Here is a 10,197-nt window from a genome sequence, read left to right on the forward strand (position 1 = left end):
TGGTGCGACCCATGACCGGTACGTGCAGTCGGTCGTCGGTAAGTTGGCGGGCGGCGGCGGAGCAGAGAGGTTAAGCGGCCATCTTCCCTGGTGGCCGGACACGCCCCCCCCCAATTTTTTTTTTATATATAACCTATGCTGAGTAACTGCATAATAGATACCAAAAATGTTAAAATATATGTATTCCTGTTCATTAGATAAAATACTGTTTAACCATTCCACTCATTTGTATTTTTTCTCTAAAAATATTTTTTTCTTTAAAATAGCACCAAACTGTAATGGTGCGGCCTATAATCGGGTGCGGCCTATAATCGAGCCAATCCGGTATAATGGAACAGAAGGAGGAGAAAAATGCATAATGCAGACATGGCAGGTATAGCAGTTTTATATTCCTCAATTCCTGCCATCTCTCCCCCCCTTTTTTTTGTCTTGTATTCTTCCATGGAATGTAATTTGCTTGTGCAGCTTAACACTGAATGCAGATTCTACATGGTTTTTTTTTATAATTCATTCATAATTATAAATGAATTTCTGCGGACGCTAAAGGTGGCACTTGCCCTCGTGTGCCAAGTGGCCAGACCCGCTACTCTAGGCTCCTTGGTTGTTATATGTAGAAATGGCAATCGACTCTAACCCATTGGCAGACCTCCCCTGCTTAGCACACATTGCCAAGTACCTTATGGACCATATAAATATGCCGCCCACAGGGAAAATAAAGTAGGACTGACTTTTTTACCTCAAATGTCCTATATGTGAAAAGCTAAAGTAAATTTCAGTTATTCTATTACATTTAATAAAATATGCAGGCACTGAAATGATCTACATTAGCAGGGGTTTTTTTGTGTAATGCAAAATACCAGCTACTTCTAAAGGAAACATACTATATGTCTATATATATTATTCCATTTATGTTCACAGATCATGTATTATTAATAAAGTTTTAACAGTAAAAAGAGGGCGGTGGCTGTGTGAAGCCTGTCAGTCCCGCAGCGCATGCTATGTTTGTTCGCATCATGACATGAAGTGAAATGACGCAGCGTGGCTCCAGCCCTCGTGATTGTTTCATTGAGGACCTCCTACGATCGCTATTCGCCGGGAGCGGGCGGTGTGTTAGTTGGCTGGTATCTCTCCTCCTACCGGTGCGGCTTCAAACGCATGGCGGAGGCTGTGCACGGGACAATGACCTTGCTGTTTAGAGCATGGAGCTAACGCGCTGCCGGGACTTTTTACAGGACTGCTGCGAAGGCTGCCCGCGTACTGCGTTTATAGGCTGCCCTCCGGGTCCCGGTTGTTTACTATGAAGCTGAGGGAGAAGGCTCGTTGTAGGAAAGGCATGCCTATGTGCGGGGCTGGGTATGTGATGCCCACCTTTCTCCTATGTGCCTACGGGTTCTTCGCCAACCTCAGGCCGTCTGAGCCATTCCTCACCGCGTTCCTGCTGGGGCCAGACAAGAACCTGACTGAGAGACAGGTGGGTGATGGCGGGTTCGGGTGGGAGAGCTGTAAGTGCCCACATAGTAGCCTCCGGGTACGCGAGTCAGAATGACTCAGGGAAGATCCATTTAGCCTGGGTGAGCGATATAGCGCTATGTATTATTGCTGCTTAGCTACGATAGCGAGATCTGGAATAAAGTGCCACTGCCTGCATGCACATCATAAAGTATATTGCCCCTGTTTAAATCGTTAATTTGCATGGTCATGTTGGGTAACTTGTGGTCATCACATGCTAAAGCAGCTTGATTGCCAATGTCATGTTACTCCCCAGTGACTGTTACTTCATAGTTGGATGTATTTCTTCATGTGTGTGAATACTATTACTTCATCTATAGAAAATTGAACAGTTTAAATTGCAGGCAGTGCTCATTTTATATGAAGTCAATGTGCAGAGATCTGTGCCAGTCTAGTTTGCAAACAGGAGCGGAGAAGCTTGTTAGTTGTATGATCTGTCAATAATTCACCCCAACGTGCTCATGTTACTGTAACAACATAGTGATTTAATGACAAGCGTATGTGCCTGTTTATTAAAATAGGTTCACTTCTTCATTACTTTTCCAGAATGACTTATTCCAGTATGTGTCCAGCCACTTGCTCGCCCGCTCCTCCTTTTCGTGCTCGCCCGCTCCTCCTTTTCGTGCTCGCCCGCTCCTCCTTTTCGTGCTCGCCCGCTCCTCCTTTTCTTTAGCCCATGTGAAGCATAACCAGAAATTCCTAGAGCCTATTGTATGTATAAAGATCAGTGCTTTGTCATCTAAAATTCCTTCCTCAGTGCTGTCATTAAATATTTTATCTTTTAACTTTTTTTTTTTCCCCCAGCTGAATTTTGTGGACATTTCCTGTACTGCTCCTTTGGCTGACATGTTTTTTCCGTTTCTCATCACTAGGTCTACAATGAAATCTACCCGGTTTGGACGTATTCATACCTGGCGTTGCTATTCCCTGTATTCCTTGCTACAGACTATCTCCGATATAAGCCAGTTATTATTTTGCAGGGTTTGAGCCTCATTGTTACATGGTTCATGCTCCTGTATGCACAAGGGACTTTGGCCATTCAGTTCCTTGAATTTTTCTATGGTATTTCAACTGCAACTGATGTAGCTTATTATGCTTATATCTACAGTGTGGTCGACTCAAGCATGTTTCAGAAAGTTACCAGCTATTGTCGCATTGCCACATTAACTGGTCTCACGGCTGGCTCTGTTATGGGTCAGATTCTTCTCTCAGTGGCCAACTGGTCTCTGTTTAGTTTGAACGTGATTTCGTTAATCAGTGTCTCTATTGCATTTTCTGCTGCATGGTTTTTGCCAATGCCAAAGAAAAGCCTTTTTTTCCATCAAAACAAAAATTCCAGTAGGGAAATAAATGTTACGGGACCTTCACACAAAGACTCTATTAACAATGGCGACTTGAGATGCGGTTCAGAGTCTGAAGACATCGAAGCACAGATTCCGTTAAACAACGAAAACTCCCCTGCTGATAATCGGGTAAGTGTGTAGTTATAGCCTTTAATAATTGAAAAATCACTTGGCTTTCCCTTCATACCGTACTGATATTTCAGGGGGTCTCCAATATCTTCAGTGTATGAAAGGCAATCACATTTGGAAAACCTGTAGTTTAAACATTTGCTTTGTAACTACCAAAAAAGTTAACAATTCTAAGCATATTTTGTCTTTCTATAGCCTCTGTTTACATTAGTTATATTTAAACAGTGAAAAATATTTTTATTTTTTTTCTGAAGGCCAATGTAAGTAATCTTTTTCCCTCCTTTCATGGGTATGTCACAAGCAGCACGCTGATGGACGTTGCATGACTCCGTTTTGACTTACAGGAGAGCTCAATGCTATTCCAATTACCTTGAAATGTGGAAATAACAAAGTGGATAAAAATGCTCAAAACGGCCTTCACATGCGGACACAAAGTATGGCTGGCTGTATGTTCCTATAAAAAGACTCTGATAATCTGGACTTTCGCCTTGTACCTGTGTTTTTGTTTTTGTTTTCTTTCTCTCTCTTTTCTCTCTTTCTAGAACAATTTAAAGAAGTTCATGCATGGGGTGTGTGTGTGTGTGTGTGTATATATATATGTGTATATATATATATATATATATATATATATTAGTATTTAAAGTATTCAGCAAGAGGCGGTAGAAACACTGATAAAATGAGCAAAAAAGAACTTTACATAATACGATCCCTAGCAACAGATCCTATGCATGAAATTCTTCAAATTGTTCTAGAAAGAGAGGAAAAAACCCAAAACACAGGTACAAGGCGAAAGTCTTGATTATCAGAATGTCTTTATAGGTTTAGATAGAGATATTATATATATATATATAATATCTCTGTGTGTATGTATTTAATTAGATAGTTAATGTGTGTGGTTTATTACACATCTCATACTTATGGTTTTAAAAAATAGTTTTGCTTGGTTTTAGGTTGAAGAAAGTACCGTCAACTTACTAATGGTACTAAGAATACTTTGGAATGATTTTCTCAACTGCTATTCCTCCCGCACACTGTTGTGTTGGTCCGTCTGGTGGGCCCTGTCAACATGTGGTTACTGTCAAGTAGTAAACTATGTTCAAGGATTATGGCAAAACCTTGCACCGCCTTCCCATTCAGCCTCCTACAATGGAATCGTGGAGGGCGCTTCTACACTGTTAGGTAAGTGCAGAGATTCTGTTTTCGTTTGTCCCCTGTGATAACGTGTTCCATTCTCCACAGTTAATTTCTTTATCTTGTAATGCAGCAATAGTATTTAATTGTAACTGAAAAAGTGCCTTCGACATTAGTGAAATTTAAGTTTTGTGCAGTATAAGCGAACCAGACGCAAAATGATTGTAAACAAATTATGGCACATTTATATAAACTTCAGAGTCTGATAATGTTGCTCATATGTGCGTCAGAGTTTGTTCCCTTCTTGAGCGCGTTACAATTTTCTAGTTAGGTTGTTGAGTCGTATGATGGGATGTGTATCCTATTATGTATATAGAGGACATATGGGTTGCTCTGTAGCCTATGCTGATATAGATAAGGATCTTGACTTGAAGATATGTAGAGGTTTATTTCATTTTATTTTGAGAAATATTTGCTTCCCGACAGATTCTCTTTGTGATAAGGAGCCCTTATATAGGAGTTCATATTGAACACCCTTTTAATGAAGTAAAGCAGTTTTATCAAAGATGACATTTGGCTGTTTTTAAACTGTCAATTTAAACCTTATTTTGATCCATCGAAGGGTAATCTCACTTTAATATCAGGTCTTTCGTGCATTGCATAGCCGTGCATCTCTGCATTTGTCTCTTATACATTTTTCATATACCATACATGTACCTGTTATTTAAGTATAAGATTAATCACACGATCACTGTTCGTTTTCTAATTTACCGCAGGAGCTGTTGCAGTTTTCGCTGTTGGTTTCATCAAGAAATCATGGTCCACGTATGGGGAGCTGGTTCTTGCTTTCTTCTCGTTGGCCATCACTGTTTGCATATACATCATGGATACTTTTCTCAGCATTTGGGTGTGCTATGCATCATATGTTGTCTTCAGAATTATCTATATGCTCCTCATCACTATTGCAACGTAAGTCAAGGCTTCTGTATTTCTGGTGTCTTTAACCCTTAACGTCCATTGCCGGGTCAGGCACGTCATGCAAAATGGTCACTTAACGACCTATGACGTGCCTGATATGTCATGAGACTTAAACAAGCTTAGAAAGTGATCAACAATCACTTTCTAAGCTTAAACGGTGTTGCTGTAATGCCTCGATGTCGAGGCATTCAGCAACACCGAGATCGGCATCATAGACCATGTCTGGCCCCTCCCCGGGGCGTCAACATCCGCCATACATTGTATGGCGGCGGACACCCGTTTTAAAAGCGTTCAGGAGGCGATCACCGATCACCTCCTAAACTTCAATGGTGTCTCTGTAGTAGGTGTATACAACCTAGGACTATACTAGTGTTGTGTTTGTTGTTTAGTATCACATCCCCATAGGATGTTTTGTATTTTAATCATATGACAATTAAACCATAATCACTTTCCTTTAGTACCATATTTGTCTATTCATTTATTTGAACCCTCCCCACCGATGCATAGTTTCTATTTTATAAATCTTTTTATATACCGTATTGGCTCGGATATAGGCCGCCCCCGTATATAGGCCGCACCCTAAAAGTTTGGTGCTTTTTTAAAGAAAAAGTTTTTTTCTTTAAAAAAGCACCAAAAAAACATGCTGCCACTCTGTCTCCCCCCCCCCCCAGATATGCTGCCACTCTGTCTTCCCCCCCCCCCCCGAGATATGCTGCTACTGTCCCCCCCCCGAGATATGCTGCCACTGTCCTCCCCCCCCCCCCCCCCGAGATATGCTGCCACTCTGCCCCCCCCCGACTTACCAGAGGAGACTCCCGGGTGTCTTGCGGGGCCGGCGGGGGACATCTACGCAATACGCGTACTCAACTTGTATACGCGTATTGCGTAGATGTCCCCCGCAAGACACCCGGGAGTCTCCTCTGGTAAGTCTTGGGGGCAGAGGTAAAACGCATCGTGCGGACGGTCACTGGCTGCGGCGATGCGGGTAAACAACCTCCGCAGCCGGTGACCATCCGCACGATGCGCTTAGACAATCTCCTGTGCCGGCACCCCCAACCCCCCCCCCCCCCCCGTGGAAAGTGCTGTCTAAGCGTATCGGGGAGTAGGATGCAGGTCCCCTGCACCGCTGCGGGGGATCTGTATCCTAACCCTGCCCGGCGCTAGACCCGGAATATAGGCCGCACCCCCACTTTAAAGACTTAAAGTGGGGGGAAAAAGTACGGCCTATATTCGAGCCAATACGGTGTATATATTTTTTTATTTTTTTTTTGGTGCTAGAAACGGAAAATCTGCTGTATTTTGGCTCCCACCAGCTTAATAGAACCATTCCAAGTTTAAATACATATATTTAAAGCATGGAATTCTGTTCATTTTTCTTCGTTTTTAGACCTACTAATCAAATTGAACTGACAGTGGTAGTTTAGAAAAGAAGAAACCAGGTTGTGACATGATGTATGTTTTTAATTAAGTCCTAACATGGTTACTAAGACTTTTACAGTTTACAATATAATAAAATGGGAGGATTAATATAAGTACAGTAGTTCACATGCATTTCGATTAAACTGGGTACGAGTATATTGGAAAGGAGGCTCCTCCCCTGAAAAGTATACAATATATGCTTTTTTTTTTTTTTTTGTTACCTTTATGATGCTGTTACTGTCAATGGTGTGAATTTGATTTTTTTTTTTTTTCCAGATTTCAGATCGCAGCAAGCTTGAATATGGAGCGTTATGCCCTTGTGTTTGGAGTAAACACATTTGCTGCTTTGGTGTTACAAACTTTAATGACTTTAATTGTTGTGGATTCCAGTGGCCTCGGATTAGATATACCGATGCAAGTAAGTGTGTGTGTGTTTGTGTGTGTATATATACATATAATATAAAAAAATATTAATAAAAAAAAAATCACTTTTGTGAAAACTGGGTTGTGCACTGTGTGTATAAAACCTATAAAATACAAACTGATCTATAATTTGTATATATCTAGGGATGCACCGAAATGAAAATTCGGGACTGAAATTTTAGGAATTACTTGGCTGAAACCGAAAATGACCCCCCAAACCTTTAAAAAAAAAAAAAAATAGCTACACTATGTAACACACCAAAATTAGACAAAAAAAAATCAATAACATTAATAATATATATAAATGTATATAACAGCAATCACACTCCTATCAAGCCCAGGCATACCCAGATTCCAGCATGTACTGGCTGACTTGGCATGATAGGAGTGTGATTGCTGTTAATCATATATATATATATATATATATATATTAATATTGTTGTTGTTTTTTCTGTCCAATTTTGGTGTGTTAAGCACACTTTTATTAAAAGTAAGTAACACACCAAAATTGGACCAAAAAAATCATATATATATAATTGCCAACAGCAATCACACTCCTATCATGCCCAGGCAGCTAGTAAATGCTAGAACTGTCATGCTATCCCCCCATATTTCCAGATCCATGCTGTCACACACATTCATTTACAAACATTCATATACTCGTACATTCCCTTAATCATACATACCTGCTCATACATGTACATGTACCTAGAATGCATCACTTGCATTCCCACAGTGGTTCAATGGTAAATGTGCATTTTCTAAAATATAGGTGTGTGTGTGTGTGTGTGCGCGTGTGCAGCAGTGTACCTAAGGGGGGGGGTGTAATTACCTTTTACCATTGGAATGTAAACACACAGCAGAATTCTTAATGGTTTTGCATACATTTGGCTGAGCTGGTGATGCTGTGTGCTCCTGTCTGTCTCGGCACAGCTCATGAAGGGTGGGAAAGTGAAAGCCCTTCTCAGTACAATTTTTTTTTTATTTTTTTTTTAAGTCAGTGAAAGAGAGAAGAGTGCTCATCATGCGGTTTAAGATATTTTGAACATAATTTTTTTTTTTTTTTTTATGCTTGCAGTTTATCGTTTATGCTGGATACTTCGCAGTCATTTCTGTTATCTTCTTTGTGAGTGGACTATATCATCTTATCAGTGACTGGCTAAGGAAAAAAGAAGCACCGGAGTCCTCAGGGGTTGGATAAATGGGCCAACATCAAGAGGCAGATGGATTGAAGGATCACGTTGGAATAATATGTTCTTTGAATAGTGCACTTAGAATTAAAGCCCTATTAATACTGTTCAATATCGGTTTTTGGTGGCCCTGAAGAAAGTATTATTGCTTTAATTATTGGAAAGAAATGCATAAATAATATTAAGCCAGAATCTTACTTTTGCTACCTCCATTATACCATCACAAGAAATTGTTCTTATGTAGTCTTTCAGTGTATGTATTTGTCTAAAGTGTTAACTTTCATTAGTTATAGGCAAACTCATGCACTTTAGCTGCTTTGGACTATCATACCCAATATTCATCATGCATGCTGACTCAAAGGCAACATTTTGATCTAAACTGGTGTTGGGGCTCCATTTTTTTGGATATATAATGGAATGGTGGAACTGCACCCTTTTGTTTTGGACACTGAATTGTGAGAATTTGACTGCTCCATAAAAAAGCTGGACGGCTCTTATTCACAGCCTAGGGTTCTCAGAGTTGAACATCTAAATGTGCCTTTTTTAACTCTGCCCTCAGCTCATTGCAGTGAGGTGCTGTAAAAACTTCAGAGCCATGTACAAAGCCACTTGTTAAATGCTAAGATCCAAAAATGTGTGCATTTAAAACAACAAAATTCTTAATTCAGCTGCAACAGTTACATTTTTTTTCCCTATAACTATGCAGACTTGTAAATTGCTAATTTACTGTATTTTTCTATTTGTGGTAATTTATTTTTATTTAGTGCTAAATTTTGTACATATTTTGTACTTATACCTATAATCTAGTGTTGCAAATTAAATTATGAGCTAGCCAATAGAGTTAATTGAGGTTATTTTAATTTGGACGACTGTTCAATGTCATTCATCGCATAATCTTTGTTTATTATAGATAATATTGTTTTGACTTTTATCCGTGGAATACATTCCTGTATTCTAGTTACATTGGTATGCATCAAACTATTATGCTTAAATGTTCCATCATTACTGATTGCTAATATGCAAGAAATCATGTTCTTTGCCACTGATCAGGATTCAAATTAAGATATTGGTAATATGTATAATGCATATCTTACACATGTAGCTCCAGGATACTATACATTTGGTCTGGAATGTTCGATAATGTATGGGGTTTCTCACATGTGTCATGTGACAGACCTGATTTATTGATTGCATGATGTTGAGAGGGACGTGAAAGTAGTAGCTATAGACATCTGCTGACCTTCTGCTCTCAACTTGTTTTTCTTAGTTACTACGATTTTGCAAAGGTGTATATTGGATCAAAACCTGTAAATGTTATGTATATGATGAACTGTCATTGTGTCAGAATTATTTACTTGCCTTTTATGTCATGCAGATATATTTATTTTTGTAAAAATTGAACAGCAAATACGGTTGTAATATATTTTTTTACAGGTGGTTCTAAATAAAGCTCTGTGATATTTTATGCAATGGCATTTTTTCATAAGGCAACTTTGCTACCTTAGACTTAAAATCCAAGTTCTTTTTAGTCTTATTGTCATTTTATTATAGTCCCAACAATTTACAAACCGCTTATAGTGCATGCATTCAAAGGTTATGACAACTAGAATTCACGCAAATATGAATGTCTTTACTTATTGAACCACATTAATTATATTTCCTCCTTTTGTTATACTGTAAAATGCCCAATCTGTGCTTAATGAATAAAAATATACACACACTATATACTTGAAACTTTGCTGTGAACAAGAAGAGCGTGACACTCCATATCTGCGTACAGTTGTTTTGCATACCCTGGCAGAAATTGTGAAATGTTGGCATTGTTGGAAAATGACTGATCATGCAAAAAAAAAAGGATTTTATTAAGGGCTAGTGTACGTTGAGCTATGGCTAGTGAGCCATTTATGGTCACATAGTTGTTTGTCTCCCTTTTAAATCATAAGAGATATCACACAAATGGACCTGATCAAAAGTTTACATACCCATGAATGTTTGGCCTTGTTACAGACGCACACAGGTTAAAATGGCAATTAAAGGTTACATTCCCAAACCTGTGGGTTTTTACATTGCAATTA

The 10,197-nt window shown here is 39.3% G+C and overlaps 1 protein-coding gene across 1 annotated transcript; it reads left to right on the forward strand.

The window, feature by feature from the left end:
- The first annotated feature begins 1,297 nt into the window (after positions 1-1,297).
- LOC149298295 (thiamine transporter 1-like) lies at positions 1,298-8,133 on the forward strand. The gene is made up of 6 exons (XM_089487478.1): positions 1,298-1,471; positions 2,382-2,981; positions 3,932-4,160; positions 4,889-5,081; positions 6,786-6,927; positions 8,011-8,133. The coding sequence occupies exons 1-6, from the start codon at positions 1,298-1,300 to the stop codon at positions 8,131-8,133; spliced, it is 1,461 nt and encodes a 486-aa protein (XP_089343604.1).
- The last annotated feature ends 2,064 nt before the right edge of the window (positions 8,134-10,197 follow it).

This window comes from Sceloporus occidentalis, unplaced genomic scaffold (genome assembly GCF_023333645.1).
Source record: "Sceloporus occidentalis isolate IW3139 unplaced genomic scaffold, rSceOcc1.0.p SCAF_33, whole genome shotgun sequence".
NCBI classification, from domain to species: Eukaryota; Metazoa; Chordata; class Lepidosauria; order Squamata; family Phrynosomatidae; genus Sceloporus; species Sceloporus occidentalis.